Here is a 16996-nt window from a genome sequence, read left to right as displayed (position 1 = left end):
TGCTGCATGGCAGAGGCCAGGAGCCGCTGGGTGCTGCCCGCCAGCGTTGGGGCTGCTGCCCTCGCCTGGACAGCAACAGGGTTGCAAGGCCCAAACGGTGGCTGATGGCACGGCAGGGAGTGTGCCACCAGGGGAGCTGTGCTGCGAGCAGCTTCTTGGAAAAGACAACCTTTATTCACCCATTCTCTGCAGAAGGCACTGAAGTAGTGGTGGTGTGGAGTGGGCTCGAGCAAAGCAGTAAGGCACGTTTAGAGTGACTCCAGCCCCCTCAGCCCCACACTGCTACCTTGGTACTGAGTCCTCAACCATAAGAGAGCCTCCCCCCTCCCTTTGCCCCACATCTCCCTCCTACCCCCCCTGAGTTTGGCTGCTCCTCTCCAGGGCACGCTGAGGTCAGTGGCAGCTCTGGTGCGGGGGGGGCAGATGCCATGGAGCAGCACAGGGCACCTCCAGCTCCCCCTCCTGCACAGGGTGTATTGGCCACAAGGTAAGTCCCATCTGGCACCCCAGGGCCGAGCAGCCAAAGCTGCGTGCTACAACAGTGTCCCAAAATGCTGAAGCTGGTGGTGCTGGCAGAGCAGGGCAGGCCCATGGCAAGGCTAGGACCCTGCACGAGGAGTGTCAGAGCTCATCCTTCCTTGCTGCATGCAAGGCATCAGTGGTGGTGACAGGTGGTGGCTCCTGCTCTGTGCTGGTCTCCTGCAGCAAGTCCACCTCCTCCACCCTGAAAAGCATCTTCACCAGGTCGTCAGCCTGCACACGCTCCTGCAGACCAGAGCTCACGTCAGACCCTGCTACCCCTTGCTTCCACAAAGGGTATGGGATGACAGTCCCAAAAATGTTCCTGCTGCCAGGGAAGAGTGGGCTGAGGTGCTCACCCGCTCGCTGTGCCGTGGGTCCAGGGTGAACCAGAGGGCGATGGCGCAGCGCTGGCCTTTGGTCACAGCCTTGACGCCATGGGGGTTCTCTGAACCAGAGGAGAAGCCCACGGCACGGCCGCACTGGGGCTGCACCTCTGCCTGCAAGGGAGAGGCTGGTCTGGACTTGCTACACCAGGTGGGGCAAGGGGGCAAGTCAGCCCCCGACTCACATTAACCCCTTGCACTGACATGGAGGACTGTCCCAGAGGACAGCAGCAGGCTGGCAGCCAGCGAGCAGGAGTGGGGTGTGGTAATGGGGCTGCCGACAGATGCACGGGGAGCTGAGGTACTTACAGTCTCCGTCTTGGCATCCAGCTCTGTGAAGTAGAAAGCTCCCCCTTCAAAGTCCCCATTGAGGTAGAGGATAGCACTAAAGAAAGCAGGGGACAAGCAGAGGTGACATCCATCACCCCAGACCACAGCTCAGCAAGCAGGTATGTCTGGAGCTCCCCAACAGCAAGAGATGGAGGCAGGAGAGCCCAGCATGGGCTGCCCTTCCACCCCAGGGGCTACTGGCCCACCTGCCACTAAGCCTTAACGCCCTCAGACAGAGAAGTTCTGGCCCACAAACACCTCAGTACCTGTAATCCCGGAAGGTGTAGGCTGGTGGTTCCTTCACACACACCATGGCCTCTGCATTGAGGATGCAGTTGTCCACATGCACCTCGTGACTATTGTCACTCCGGCCTTCTTGCTTATCTAGGGTGCAACAAGACCTAGCATTTCAGGACCAGTCTGTCCCTGTAGGGCGGTGACCTGTCCCCAAGCACATGTATGGAGATAACAAGGTCACCTGTAGCCTAATGCCCTTCCACTCACTGGAACTTGGTCATATGGGTAGCGCAAGTCTATGGACTTATCTCATGGCATTTCTTCCTGCCCTCCAGACAGCCTCCCCCTACACCCAACCCCAAATGCCTCCAAGCACCAAAACCCAGCAGGGTATGAAGCTGCCTGGAGAGCCAACAGGGCTGCTCATCTCCCCAGCCAGACTTAGGGACAAGCTCCCCACACCTTCCTTTTAGGAAATGAGATAGGAGAGCAGGTACCCCGATTCTCCTTGTGTCATACTTCCCTGCGGCCGTACTCACCCTCGATGGCTGTGCGGCACACCAGGTGGGAGTAAGAGAAGTGGAGTGGGACCTCCAGGCGGAAGTAGGACTCCATCATGTGCCGCACCTTCTCTGTCACGTTGTAGTAGAGGTGGGCACTCTGCAGGGGAACCTTGCCCTCCTGGCCCAGCTGCAGGGGACAGACAGGACATGGGCTCAGCTGCTGACTGCCCTGGGGCAGGAGCCCTTGTGGAACCTTGCATGGCAACTGAGGCAGCCCCAGGAGGCCTGCAGTGGCAGCTGCCTGCCTTCAGAGTCCCCTCCCTCATCACTGCAGCTTGTTTCTTCCCCTCCCCACAGACATCCTAACCTTGAGGGCCTTCAGGACAGTCACACCATAGAAGGTCTCACTGGGAGTGTGAGGAGATGTCTTCCCACGATAGCCGTCCCCAGCCGAGGCCGCTGCCTGCAAAACCCAGCCGACGTTATCCCATCTGACTTCTGAACCACGGGACGTGACCCTTCAGCATCAGACCCTGCCCCATTTCTGCCCATTCCTCCCCTCCCCATGCTCACGTTGGTCAGCCTCTGAAGCTCCCGGCACTCCTCAGCTGACAGGACCCCATCCACCACGACACGTTGCGAGCCGTTCAAGGCCTTGGAGTTCATGGTGACGCTGGCTCCCTCATACACCAAGGGGCCACCTACGGCACAAATGGGATCAGGAGGGAACGTGGATGGGGCTGGGGGCTGCTGGCCCCAGCATACAGCACTGGTGGGGGTGCTGTGGTTAGCCAGAGCCTTTTGCCTGCTCCTGCCACCACCTGCCTGGATGGACTGGAGGCTGGCACTGGGGACACAGAGGTCCCTTTCCTACCTCCCCTGACCCACAGCACCCCGCACCTTCTCGGATGAACTTGCTTATATCAGCAGACTCCTTTGCCTTCTCCTCCACCAGCGTCTCGATCTCCTTCATGAGGTTGCCGATCTCCTCCGAGATGCGTGCCGCTGTCTCCCGCTCTACCCTGGGCACACATGGGCCATCAGCTCCACAGCCCCACTGTCCCCATGTCAGGAACAAGGCATGCCAAGGCAAGGACAGGACAAGTTGTGTCTAGGGGCTGGTGACAAAACCCAAGGTGGGAGCATGTCATCTCCGCACAGCCCTCACCCCCCTGCCCCAAGCCACTCATGGTGGCCTACCCAACCCTGTGACCCAAGGGCCAAGCTGGAGAACCAAGTGCTGCCCTCCAGCAGCCTCTCCCAGCTCCAACATCAAATAACTTCCCTGGCAGTGACTCTGCAGCCCCCCAATTCAGCCCAAATCCCAGGAAGGCAGCGGGGTACTCCCCACTGGTTTCCTCCCCATCAGGAAGGCTCATGCAGCTGCTCACTTTTGTTTCTCTCGCAGCCTCTTTGGTATCACCTCCTCGGGGGTCCACGTGTCCTGCAGCCACAACAACAGCAACAGCAGGAGCTGGACAAGGATCCAGCTCAGACACAAACAGCACATCCCTTTCCCCTGCAGACACACCCCTGACTGCCACGACCAGCCAGGTCTAATGCCACTCACCGGGTCCACAAATGGGATCCCAAAGACATCGTAGCTGAAGAAGAGCAGCTCCTTCTCCATCAGGCTTCGCTGGCGGTATGCCTGGATCTCCTGGGGAAAGGGACAAGAGGGATGGGTCAGGGCACTGCACAAGTGCTCTGGAAACATCCTGAGTGAGGGCAGGAGGGTGTGGGATTTGCATTGCTCCCATGGGCCTCCCTCCAGACCCACTGCTCTGGTTTCCTGGACTCTCTGGCAGCTGGGGAGCAAGTGACTTCCCCATCCTGGTTGAACTTTCCTATGTGGATGAGCCCTAGGGATAGGATGAGGGAGACACAGGCACATGGAAGGGGACACATGTCCCTCCTGCAGAAGGCTCTGGAGAAGCAGATTCCCTTTTGTGCCCCATTTGATGCATGGCAGAGACCTGAATTCCCGTCTACCACCTCTAAGGTAGCACCAGAGCCTTTGGCCCCAGCTATTTTGAAGTGAGATTCTTTCCTTCTAAAGAAAATTCACTTCAGTTGTTCAATCATGTCGAAGAGGTGGGTTTGATCTTCTCAAATACATGCCTTCACAAAAAAGACTGTTTGCCTCTCCTATACCTCTCCCAGGAGTGCTGTTCAATTTGTGTAAGCAATCAAGCATTCACTTGGCCATGTAAATTGGCCAAAGCTATTTAGTCAGTGATGTTTTTCAGTCTCAGCTAAGTTCCAGCTGTTAACAAGCAGTATTCCCTCCTATCTGCCCTGACACAGCAGCACAGAGAACAGATTTGCCTTGGGACTTGCTCACAAAATCACCAGCTCTGTTACACTGCCCAGGACAGGAGACAGAGAGAGATGTGAAGTACACTCATGGGCGTGGATCAGTCAGACTCTTTTTGGTCTGAGACCAGTAGGTCTCTCATTCATCCTCTCCTCTCTGCCCTGCTGATGGAGGGTGACCACTCCCACTGCAAGCCCACCCAGAGCTGACTGTGAAACAGCTGCAAAGGCTGTGAGCCCCAAGAGGACAGAACCTGTCCCCACAATGTCTCATCCCAGATGGTCACCCACCTCTCGTGGTTCAATGGGCCTGGCCAGGTCTTCCCCCAGGACAGCAGTATAATAGGCCAAATTCTGGTTCATCACCTCATCGTTTGGGAAGAAGAGCAAGTAGGTTTTGGTGCATTCAATTGCTTTTTCGTAATTCCCACCTGGAAAGAGAAACAGAACTGTTATGGCATGTATTTTCCCTGCCTTGCTGGTGTCCAGCTTTGGCACAAGCACGATCTGCTGCTGGGACAGCAACTGGGAAGGATGAAAGGGGTTTGGCAGGGGCTAGTCATCAGGAAGACGATACACTGGCAAGCTCAGTCTAATGCAGAATAAACAGATCATAAGCTCTAAGGCTGGACGCTTTCAAACAGTGCATCAGAAAGAGTAAATGGGGATGCAGAGGAGAAACAACAGAGAAAACTCTTATTCTGCAAAAGGTCTCCCTTGCAAGCAAGGGTAGATACTCTGGAGGAAAGATAACCACTGATACAAAGGGAAAGTAACAGCCCAAGGCCCTCGCCCACCTCCACCTCACCAGAAATCAATGCCACTGGCTGGGTAGTTTTCATGCCTGGAAATTATATCTTAAAGCCTATTTCCAAACAGCAACACCCAACCATTTCCAGACCAAGCTGCAATTTTCAGTCACTTAAGCACTCTGACCTACTTTCATCTACAGTATTCCATCCTTTCAGTCTTCTTGGGGTTCATTTTTTTTCCTTTTTCTGGAGAAACACGCAAAGAACTAATTCAACTTTTTCTAAGGAGGAGAACAACAACAAAAAAAAAGAGGTGCATTCGCCTGGGTTATAACTAACTCTTCTGGAGGGTGCCTCTGTCATTTGGAGTTTGAGGTTGAAAGTTGGCAGGAGAAAAAGAATATACTTCTCTAGGCTGTAGTGAAGCTTCCTGGGAATTTGGCATCTAAAGGGGGACGGAGACTTACTGCAACCAAGGGCAGCAAGACCCAGCTGTCCTGCGGCACATTCCTGCCCACGGAGAAGGGCCTGCCCTTTATTTCTACCCTAGAGCACATCGTCTGTGGTGATGACAGCAGTGCCATGTGCTGGAGTCCCAGCCAGCAAAGGATGGGGCAACAAGCTACTTACTGTTGTAGTAGGCAAACTGCAGGTAGTTGAAGTGCGAGGGCAGGAAATCCTCCAGGGGCTTTTCCCGGCCAGGCTGTGAGGCGAGCTCTGTAACGCAGCCCTGCTTGCAGCTCAGCACCTGCATGTAGTGATCTGGTAGGAAAAAAAATACCAACGTCACCACTTGCTGGTGATGTCACCAAAGGGCTGGTGGATGGGACCTTGGGGGTCCCCACTCCAACCACCTGGTGCCAGCACTGCACCAGGGCTCTTCAGTGTCAGAACCCCACAGGGATGGTGGTCTCCTCTGACAGGGCTGGTGCCATAGGTGTGCCACCCTCCAGGGAAGGACGTGTTCCTCATACCCAGCCCCAGCTTCCCAGTCTTGTGTCCTGGTGACCCTCTGCTGGTCCCTCTAGGAGTATGTGGTGGATCATGGGCAGCATCCCCAGCACTGAGCAGGTAGAAACACCTCCTACAACTTACTGATCAGGATCCTCCTAGGAAAATCTAGGATAGGGCTTGCTCTTTTCAGGATGAGATGCATGCTCACCCCACAGGGAAATCAGGGGAGTCCCCAGGCTGTCAGGCAGGATGCTGTACACGCACTCCTACCTGTCATGGCCTGGAAAAGATCTGCGTTGTACTCCAGGTAGTTGTAGCCTTCGTAGTCATAGGGCCCCTCACAGAGTGCACGGCACTCAGTGTCTGCCACAAAGTACTCCTCCAGTGCCTTCTCTAGGTGCAGGACAGCTGCAGCGGGCTGCTCCTCTGTGTAAAACCTCACGCCTAGTCGAAATTCAGTCTGTGGAGAACCAGGCTAAGGAATGACTGCGGGGTCTGCTGCTCTTTGCAACATCCCCTCACTGCAGGGCCGCAACAGCGCCGAGGGTGTCCCTGGGAGAGGGGAACCTTACTCCTGCCACAGCCCCTGCTGCAGGAAAGCCCTTGTCACCATCCCAGAAGTGCCCTCAAAGTCACTCAGCCAATGCTGCCCAGCGCCTCTTGGTGGCAGACCCATCTTCTCTTCCCCACACCCAGCCATGGCCATGAATTTTAGGCTTGTCGCCACGATCCCAGCCAACACAATCCATCTTTCTAACCCCTGTGGATAAAACCCGTGGATGGGGTGCTCACCATGTGTGGCCTGGCCTCCAGGTCAATGAAGTCGGCCTCCTTGACGCCCGCCATCATCTGGTAGTACTCCAGGTTCTGCTTCATCTCCACGTGCTCAGGGTTGGCCACAAAGAAGGTGTGCGCCGCTGCCACAGCCTTCGCCACCTTGTTGATCTGGGTGGGGGGTGGCAGGAGGCGTGAGGAACCGGGACCGAAACCTCCTCCCGTTTGTCCACGGCCCATGCGCACGGTGCTGAGGGGAAGCTCCCCAGGGACCCGACGGGGTCACAGAATAGCACGGTGAAGGTCAGAAAAGACCCCCGGGATCGTCCTGTCCAGCTGCTCCCTACCCAAAAAGCAGCAGCCCGGCTCTGCCCCGCTGCCGCGGCTCCTCCAGCAGGGCCGCGGCCAGGCCCGACGTGGCACCGCGGGGGGAGCCGGGGAGGGCGGGGAGGGCCCGGGGCCGCCTCCCGACCCCCGCCGCCAGGGCGGCCGCCAGCCCCCGAGCCCCGGCCCCCAGCATCGCCCCCTCCCGGGGCCCGGGACACCCCCGGCGTCCCCCCGCCCGCGGAGCTCCGCTCCCGGGAGACCCCGCGGGGCGCTCCCCGCCGCCCCCGCCCGCGGGCCGTACCTTGAAGTAGGCGACCTGGAGGTAGTTGTAGGGGCTGCGCTTGCGGAACTCGCGCTCCAGCTCCTCGCCCAGGCGGTACCTGGAGGGCGCGGCGGGGCCGCAGCGCCGCAGGCAGGCAGCGCGCCGCAGCAGCCCCCGGAAGAAGAGGAGGTCGCGGAGCGGGGGCTCGGGCTCGGGCTGGGGCCGGGGCTCCTCCGCCGGCCCGGCCGTGGCGTTGGCGCAGCGCAGGCGGCACCGCAGCAGCCGGGAGCGCAGCGCGGCGCGGGCACGCAGCGCCCGCTCCATGTGCAGCACCACGCCGGGCCAATCGCCCCGCGCGTACGCCTCGGCGCCGGCGGCGAACAGCGCGTCCGGGGGCTCGGCCGGCAGCGGGGGCTCGGCCGGCTCCGAGGGCCCCGCCGGCTCCAGGGGCCCCGCCGCCCACGCCAGCAGCGGCAGCAGCGGCAGCAGCCGCCCCGCCAGCGCCATGGCCCAGCCTCGGCAAGCCCCGCCCCTCCGGGAGGCCCCGCCCCCGAGATGCCCCGCCCCCCGTCAGGCCCCGCCCCCTGGAGGCCCCGCCCCTGTCCCCGGCATGGCGGCGGCGGGGGGAGCGGAGCCCGGCGGTGGCGGCGGCGGCGGCGCGGGCCTGGCCCTGGCCCTGGCGGAGGGCGGCGCCGGGCGGGCCGCCCGCGTCGGGGACCCGGGGGACCTGGTGGCCCTGGCCCGGCAGGTGCAGCAGGTGAGGGGAAGCGGCTGGGGCGGGTGTGGGGCTGCGCAGGCGGCCGGTGTCCCGCTGCTGCCCGGCCTCCTCCAGGGCCTCCCGGGACAGCGCCGGTCCCGGGGCCGCTGCTCCCAGTGCCGCCCTCCGTCTCCTGGGGCCCCCTGTCCCGTGCCCTGTGCCGTGTCCTGCTGCCTCCCCCTGTGCCTCCCAGTGCCTCCCAGTCTGCCCTGCCTCCCCTAGTGCCTCCCGGTGTGTCCTGCTGCCTCCCCCTGTGCCTCCCAGTCACCCCAGTACATCCTCCTGCCTTCTCCCAGCGCGTCCCGCTGCCTCTTGGCCTAGCAGAGTCTCCTGGAAATTCCCACCGCCCCCTCTGCTGCTGGCTGCGGTCCCAGGCACCCCGGTGCCTCCTCCTGGCCCTGTGGCTGTCATTTCCCTTCCTGGGGGTGCCTGGGTGTCCCCCTGCCAGGCTGGTGGGCTCAGAGCTCCCTGGGCAACTCCTGCAGCACCACAGCCCTGTCCAAGCCCTGAGCGAGGCTGTGGCCATGGCTTCTCCAGCGCACGTCCAGATCTCTGGCGTGGAAGTGTCCAGAGAGAGCCCTGGCTGCCCCAGTCCTGAACAGCCCCATTCTTCCTTGCAGGCGGGTGACTTCGTCCGAGCAAACGCCTGCAACCGCCTGACCGTCATTGCCGAGCAGATCCGGTATTTGCAGGAGCAGGCTCGGAAGGTGAGGGCAGGTCTCTTGGTGGCTGGGCGGGGAGATCATTGCCTTGAGCTTGCATGTTGGCTGTGAGGAAACAGGAAGGAAAAAGTAGCTTCGTAGGTGATGGCAAAGCATTTGGAACAATCTGCAACCTGGATGCGAATCATTGCCAGAAGCCAAACAGAGAAGGTTCAGTGGGGACACAATGAAGGTTTATTGTCTGGTACCAGCTGGGGGTGGGGGAGATGTTTTTGGGACTTTCCTCTGCATAGCAAGGAGGACTTCAGCCTGCGCAGACCAACTTCTTTCTCAGGAGCAATGGGAGCTGGGGGTCAGACCAGAGCAGCTCAGGCGTCAGTGGTGGCTGTGTGATGGGAATCTCCTGTCCCTGCAGCCTGTGGGTCATGCTCCAACGAGGACCTGGCACAGAACAGATGAGTTTTTCCCCAGTGATTGGCCACGTCTCAGCTCTTGAGTTTGTCCAGGCTCTTTTGCCAGAGCAGTCAGACCTGGCCACAAACACAGTGGGGCTCGGCTGTCCTTGGTTCTGCCTTCACCCCTGGGGCTGCAATCATGAGTTCTGGAAGCAAAGAGAAGGATTGGAGTGAGAAAGGAGCTGCCAGTCACTGCAACTGGCCCGCAGCCATCAGGGCGAGTGTGTCGTTTGGTCATTATCTGCTGGAGCCATAGAGCAGTCAGCTGGAGGATGCTGGGAAGCTGAATTCCCATTTGTTTGCTGTCCCTTCCCCAGGTGACCTCTGCAGGGCCTGGTGACCGTGTGTGGAGGCAAGGAATGAGCCCAGCACATGGTGGGATGAGGTGTGGAGGTGAACCTGAGGTTGTGAAGAGGTTGCTGTTGCTTGGAGGTAACTCCGCCTTGGTAGAGTGGTGCATGAGCCCCAGGGTTCAGCTCAGATGAGGAAACAGAAAATAAATTGTCCCTTTGGAAAGCATCCGCTTCCTGGGGTGAGTGAAGATGTGCTGTGTGAAGCCAGAACTGTGCTGAGAGGGCAAGGCCATGCAAGCAGTGTTTTAGGCAGATGTGATAGCGTGCAAATAAGTTATATTTCACCTAGAAATCTTAAATTTGTTTTTTAGGTATTGGAGGAAGCTAACAGAGATGCTGACTTGCACCACGTGGCCTGCAACTTTGTGAAGAAGCCAGGAAACATTTACTACCTGTATAGGCGGGAGAGTGGCCAAAGATACTTCTCCCTCCTGTCTCCTAAGGTGCGCGGTAACAGCTTTGGAGGAACTGGGAGAGGAGAAAAACAACAAGTTTCTAGTGCTTGGGCACTTCTGGAACTCAGAGAAAAGCACTAGCTTGATGGAAATATTAGTGGGCCCTTGCCCATTTGGTAGTGTTCTTGGTCTGAGTTACCTGCTGGTGTAAGAGCCATTTTATGAAGTTCTCTTAGATGCTGGTAGAAGGTGGGTGAGATGTGTGGCAGGTAGACCTGAATTCAGTCTTTGCAGTGCTTTCAAAGTAATGAACTGCAAACATGCCCTGGGCCTTCCCTGTCCAGCGCGGCTGTGTGGCAGCACAGTTTGTTCAAGTGCTTCAGCCCAGGGGCTGGGCTGGTTTGCAGCTTGGTGTTTTGTTTCTATGGGAAATGGGGATGGCTCTGCCCTTGAGTGGTGGGGTTAGTGTCAGGGGTGTCTTCCTCCCAGGTACCACTTTTCTTATGTGCAGAGTGAGGACTTCAGAGAAAGCAGAGCAAAGTACAGAGCAGGGTAGAAGAGCTCTGCACAGGTTGGGGTGATGTTGAATCCCCAAGCCTCCCTGTGTCAGCAGCACTGTAGCTTGATCCAGCCTTAGACTCGGGGTAGTTGATCCTATTTTTACGTTAGAAAATGGTGGAGTTGTGTAGCTGGGACTGCCTCAGAGGTGGAAGGGCAAGCCAGCCCAGACAGAGGGGCCATAAGCACAGTCCAGCTTCGAGGGAACCTGAGTAGTGATGTGAATCTGTCCTTTCTCCTCCAGGAGTGGGGGACCAGTCCCCACGAGTTTCTTGGTGCCTATAAGCTCCAGCACGACATGTCCTGGACTCCGTTTGAGGACATCGAGAGGCGAGATGCTGAAATAAACATCCTGGACAAGCTGCTGAGCCGGCAGGCTGTGCTGCCCCTGTGTACAGAGCCCAACTTCCAGGGTCTCACCAAGTGATGCAAACTGTGGTGACCACGCATGACCTCTGAGCAGATGGGCAGTGCCTGGGTGCTGCCAAAGGCAGGGCAAGGAAAGAGACCAAGAAACAAACATGCTGATGCTGCAAGTACTTGCTCTGTGCTTTAATGAGACTAATTCTGAATTCAGTCTTACTGGATTTTCTAGTAATCGAGTAACTTATTTCTTTGACTTACACCAAGCTGTATCAAGTGGCAGATAATATCAGGTGGAGTAATTTCAAGAGGGCTTGGGGCAAAAAGCAAACATGCTTGGGGCGGATGTGGTAGTGCTACAAAATGTGTCTTACCTGTCTGGCTGTGGTGTACCTCAGTGTGACTGCTTGCGGCAGGTAATGATTTCAGGGCTGGATTTGGGTCCTCATTAAAACACGCATATTTAGGAAGCCCTGTGGCCTGGGAAGAGTGGTCAAAACCCCACGCAGAAAGGTCTGTTGTGACTTGAGTATATGGGTCTCTGTCCCAGCTGGTGCAGAGTCTGAACCCCTGAGCCTCGAGCATGGGGTGGCCTGGAGCCCCCTAGTTTTGGAAGAGCATCCTCAAAAGTGCCAGGCAGGCTTCAGACTGTCAGGCTGGCTGCTGTCCATGGTTCGGAAGGTTGGTGTTCCACAGCCCTTGTACATTCTGTGAGGAAAGGCTGAGGGAGCTGGGAATGTTTAGCCTGGAGAAGAGAAGGCTCTGGGGTGACCTCATTGCAGCTTCTTACACTTAAAGGGGGCTTATAAAAAAAAAAAAAAAAAAAAAAAAAGATGGAGTGCGACTTTTTGCTCAGGCAGACAATGATAGGACGAGGGGGAATGGCTTTAAACTAAAAGAGGGGAGATTTAGATTAGAGGTTAGGAGGAAATTCTACACTCAGAGGGTGGTGAGGCACTGGAACAGGCTACCCAGAGAGGTGGTGGATGCCCCATACCTGGAGGTGTTCAAGGCCAGGTTGGATGAGGCCCTGGGCAACCTGATCTGGTGAGTGGCATCCCTGCCCATGGCAGGGTGGTTGGAATTTAAGGTCCTTTCCAACCTAAGCTGTTCTGTGATTCTGTGATTTCCTCTTGGCATTGAGTGGCTGAGCTGCCAGAGTGAGACAGGAGTGTGCAGGGGCCGCTTACACTGGATGTATCTGTACCAGAGCACTGGAGAAAATGAAACGAATCAAACTTGATCTCAGATGATCTCCAAGATGGGTCCTGTGTCCTGTCTGCATGATCGAAGTCCTGCTTTACCAGGAAGGCTCAGTGGTGTGTGGGGCTGGTAAGCCATCTCCAGCCTCTATTTTCCACGAAGAGCTGGGGAGAGGCAGAGATTGGAGCTGAGGAGATGCCTACCCTCAGTGCCCAGAGAACTGTGCCCCTGGGGTCTGGGCCCAGCAGGGATGGAGGTGTGGCTTCTCAGTGGAGTTGGACTCTCCTCACTTTTAAGGCAGCAGGAGAAGAGCGTTGTCCTGCCTGGCTGAAGAACTGCAAACCGCCCCAGTGCCCAGTTTTACGTGCTGGGGCTGCTAGCATTGGCAGTGCTGCTCCTCCCCAGGGAGATGGCTTTGCTCACTGCAGCCTCTCCAGCTACCAGCATGTATTACCCATACAGCAGATTTTTGCCTTCCCTTCATGGTGAGGAGCATGCACTTGTTGGAGAAGGTCCCCGTGCCCCTGAGGGCTGGCAGCACCAATTCCCTGTGGGAAGAGCTATTCCCTCCTGCAAGGGGAAGAGCAGCACATCTGAGGGGTGCAGGTCATCCCTGGGATGATGAGGCTAGCATGACCTGGAGTGGACCCAAGCTGGGACCTGATCGGACCTTCCTGACTCCTGGCCACTATTTCCTAACCTCTCCTCCTGCATCCCGCTGCTGCGCACGCTGGAGCCATCCTGACCAGCTGGATCTGGCCCCCCAGAAGGTGTCCTGGTCTCACAGGGGTGTGACAAAGCTTCCCCACAGCCTGCGTCCCTCCTGTCCTGGGCTTTCTCCTGTCCTGGTACTGCCATCACCCTAGGTCAGCCCTGTCCCGGTGGCAGGCCCTGGCAGCAGCCCAGTCCTCGGGCAGTGCAGGACTTTTCAAGCAGCTTTTCCCAGCATGCCCTTCCTTGCTTGGAGCACAGGGCAGATTAAAAGCAGTGTGCTGTTATTAGACCAGGGCATAATTAATTCCTTATCAAGTCACGAGTGCCTAATTTGACAGTGTGTTTTGTTTTTTTCATAGAATCATAGAATATCCCAAGTTGGAAGGGACCTGTAAAGTTTATCAAGTCCAACTCCTAGCACCGCACAGGTCTACCCAAAAGTTTAGACCCTGTGACTAAGTGCACAATCCAATCACTTTTTAAATTCAGACAGGCTTGGTGCAGTGACTACTTCACTGGGGAGCCTGTTCCAGTGTGCAACCAGTGTCTCGGTGAAGAACCTCTTCCTGATGTCCAGCCTAAACTTCCCCTGCCTCAGCTTAACACCGTTCCCACTGGTCCTATCACTGGTGTTTACAGGGAATAGGTCACCTGCCTCCCCACTCCCCCTCACAAGGAGGTTGTAGACCATGATGAGGTCTCCCCTCAGCCTCCTCTTCTCCAGGCTGAACAGGCCCAGTGCCCTCTGCCACTCCTCATTCGTCTTCCCCTCTAGGCCCTTCACCATCTTCGTCGCCCTCCTCTGGACACTCTCCAACAGTTTCATGTCCTTCTTGTACTATGGTGCCCAGAACTGCACACAGTACTCGAGGTGAGGCTGCACCAGTGCAGAGTAGAGCAGGACAATCACCTCCCTCAACTGACTAGCAATGCCATGCTTGATGCACCCCAGGATATGGTTGGCCCTCCTGGCTGCCAGGGCACACTGCTGGCTCATATTCAACTTGCTGTCAGCCACAGCCCCCAGATCCCTCTCTGCAGGGCTGCTCCCCAGCGTCTCATCGCCGGTCTGTACGTAAAGCCAGGGTTGCCCTGTCCCAGGTGCAGGATCTGGCACTTGCTTTTGTTAAACTTCATGTGGTTGGTGATCGCCCAGCTCTCCAATCTGTCCAGATCTTTTTCTGCTTGTTTCATCACTTCAGGTCTTATTTTGCTGCATGATATTAAATCTTAACTGGGAAGGGAGAAAGTTAATTATTGTATGGGTTTTTCTGTGGTGCTAATTACAGCAACATCAGGGAGCTTCTTGTGTGGTGATTTATGCTCCTCTGGGAGGAGGGTATTCCTGCCCTGGTTGTTTCTGTTTTTAAAACTAGGACTAGATGGAAAGGCCTAAAGTTGTGCCAGGGATGGTTCAGGTTGGAAATGAGGAGACATTTCTTCTTGGAAAGAGTGGTCAGGCATTGATTGGGACAGGTTGCCCAGCGAGGTGGTGGAGTCACCATCCCTGGGGGTGTTCAAGGAAAGGTTGGACATGGTGCTTGGGGACATGGTTTAGTGGGTGACAACAGTAGTGATAGGTTGGACCAGATGATCTTGGAGGTCTTTTCCAACCTTAATCATTCTATGATGCTATGAAAAGCTGTATGTTAATGTACATGCACAAGGGGATTAGGGTGATGTTCACAGCCTTCTGTCCTTTGCAGCTTGTTATTTGGTATGCTGTCAGCATGACTTCATACCTCCAGCAAAGGCCCTGACCCCCTGTGCTCCAGAACTCCCCCATGCCCCACTGCAGTTCCCCTGGGTGCCAGCACTTGCTGTTGGAGTGACAGCTGTCTGTCACGGAGGGTTAGTGCTCTGAGCCAGCCTTCTTCCAGCACTACTCCTTGTCCTGAGCCCTCTGCTACCTCAGGTCATTCTATGTGGCCAAACCTGGCAGCTGCAGCTCCCTGTCACTTTAGGTGTGGCAAAGGTGTTTCCCTTGGGTTTGTAGCAGAAGAGTGAAATCACTATGGCTGTATGAAAATACACAGAAAGTATCAAAAGGTGAGAGACGCGGAGGTCACGAGCTTGTGTGGGGCACTGCTGCAGAGTCAAGCAACCCACCCCATGTAAAACAGGCAGGGATGGAGCTGGTGGCGGACAGGTGAAATGTGCCAAACTGGAGCCTCCTGTGGTACTTGCAGCAGGATGAGTTTCTACTCCAGTATCACATCTCGGTAACGTATCAATTACATGAGAACAGGGAAGCCAGTGTTGGCAAAAACACTGAGACAGCTTGGGGAGGGAGGATCTCTTCAGTACCTCCAGGCTCATGAGTGCATCCACTTGGTTCAGCCTCTACAGTGCCCTTGATGCATTTTGGATCAATGGGGCAGGAATTTCATCATGAACAAGGCACCAAACACCAACTGGGAGGAGTCAGCGCGACGCAGTGCCATAGAGAGAAGGTCCGAGCTGTCTACATGTGAGGTGCCGGCTGCTCCGTGCTCCCACACATCTCTCATGCCTTGCATTTGCACGAACGTGTGCCCTCTTTGCTTGGAGGAGCAAACATGTAGGTGAGGAGTGAATGAGGCAGCAGGTGTCTGACTCATTTCAGAAAACACTGCTGTGCTGAGGGTTTCATTCTGTGCATCTGGGGAGTTTTTTTTTTTTTTTTTTTTCATTTTGAACTTCTGCGTAAGTCATAGCAAGGAACTGTGGGGCTTTGAATTTTAAAAGAACCCTGGCTGTCTTTCCAGGGTTCTTTTTTTGGTATGCTCCTGAGGGCATACCAAGCTACATTCACTGGGAGGGAAGGGGGAGAAGGCTGACTGTTGCAGCTCCTGTATGTAACGCAATTCCTGGAAAAAAGGTTAAAAGTCAGCCTTCTCCTTTGAGACCTGTTTCCATTCAGTTTCCTCTGTATACACCCAAGATTAATTTAATGCTTTTGCATTTGAGGACACTGACTGTCCTGAGTTAGTTCACATACAACCTAAGAATGGACTTGGTGACATTGGAAATTTTGAATTTATATGTTTTTTGGGCAAAACTGGTTGCAACAAGGAACACCGCTGTGCGAACAGCCCTTCTTCCTCCTGAAACAGTGCCACTGCAGTCAGTGGGGATGGTGTGGTGCAGCTTGCTGGCTTTGGAAACAGCAGCTGTAGGTAGGAATCCGCCTGGACATGGTATTTTGAAAATATTTCTTTCCACTTGCACTTCCATGAGTGAGTGTGGTCTGAAGCCAACAGCCTGCTCCAAACCCCCTGGGGATGGGCGGTTCTGGCAGCAGACATAGATGTGCTTCTGATGCCATTAGCACTGGGCAGAGTGGTTTTGCTCCGTCTTTGGATGTGCAGATAAAATGGGGCTTGCTTATAAGGGATGACAGAAAGATACTCTGAACATCTGATCCTCTCTTGGACATGCACCCCGGAGCTGATGTTTGCTGACATGAGCCTTGATGTCTTCTTTTGGTCCAGAAAGATGGATTTATTAATGGCTTGATGGCATAAACGGTACGGAGAGTGTGGGAAACATCTCTCTGATCTGCTAAAAGCATTTCAGCTCCTGCTCATGGCCCGTCTGTACATCTTGTCCATTGCAGTAGGCACAGAACCAGGGCTGGGCACTGCAGGCAGGATCAGAGGAGGGGCAGGGAGGCTTCTCAGCCCTGCCCGATGGTTTTCAGCTGTTTGTTGTAGGGACTTTTAACCCCAAGCTTCCTGCTGCTACCACTTCGCCTTCCTGAGCCACGCTACAAAACCAGCAGGTCTTCCTGGCTTTTAAGGATCCAATGCATCTAAACATGCCTCTAAACAGTCAGAAAGGCCGCTTTTTGGTTCGTGCTTCTTAAATTAGCAGGGCCCGGAGCTTTTCTCCGGGTGCTCCTGAAGGGCAGTGCTTTTCACTCAGAGGGCTGGCGGGGCGGGGACACCCGGCCTACAGGAGACGGCAGCCGGGCTCTCCTCCGCCGAAGGCCCTGCCGGGACGGCAGCGCTATTCGGCCGCCTCGGCACTGCCCTAGCGGCCTGGGCGGGGGGCGGGGACCAGCGCGCGGAGCCCCCAGCCCCGAGGCCGCTCCGGGCCCTGTCGAGGCGGCCCCGCGGTGCCCTCGGCCCCCCCGCCGGGTGACGTCATCGCCGGCCGCGCAAACCCCGCCCGAGTCGGCGAGGCCCCGCCCCC

General features: G+C 56.4%; 2 protein-coding genes across 2 annotated transcripts; one reads left to right on the top strand and one right to left on the bottom strand.

The window, feature by feature from the left end:
- Nucleotides 1–152: 152 nt before the first annotated feature.
- On the bottom strand, nt 153–7867 carry P3H1 (prolyl 3-hydroxylase 1). The gene is made up of 15 exons (XM_032201382.1): nt 7400–7867; nt 6790–6942; nt 6268–6457; nt 5674–5805; nt 4583–4722; nt 3546–3635; nt 3367–3419; nt 2876–2997; nt 2549–2676; nt 2343–2438; nt 2012–2162; nt 1502–1619; nt 1215–1290; nt 879–1019; nt 153–765 (listed from the first exon to the last, which is right to left on the bottom strand). Exons 1-15 carry the CDS (start codon nt 7865–7867, stop codon nt 622–624), a joined length of 2202 nt encoding a protein of 733 aa, XP_032057273.1. The 3' UTR covers nt 153–621.
- C21H1orf50 (chromosome 21 C1orf50 homolog) lies at nt 7866–11373 on the top strand. The gene is made up of 4 exons (XM_032201650.1): nt 7866–8117; nt 8738–8824; nt 9899–10030; nt 10785–11373. Exons 1-4 carry the CDS (start codon nt 7866–7868, stop codon nt 10965–10967), a joined length of 654 nt encoding a protein of 217 aa, XP_032057541.1. The 3' UTR covers nt 10968–11373.
- Nucleotides 11374–16996: the final 5623 nt, after the last annotated feature.

Source organism: Aythya fuligula, chromosome 21 (assembly GCF_009819795.1).
Source record: "Aythya fuligula isolate bAytFul2 chromosome 21, bAytFul2.pri, whole genome shotgun sequence".
Classification (NCBI taxonomy): domain Eukaryota; kingdom Metazoa; phylum Chordata; class Aves; order Anseriformes; family Anatidae; genus Aythya; species Aythya fuligula.
The sequence above is the reverse complement of the archived record's forward strand: the minus strand, read 5'-3'. Positions and strand labels throughout refer to the sequence as shown.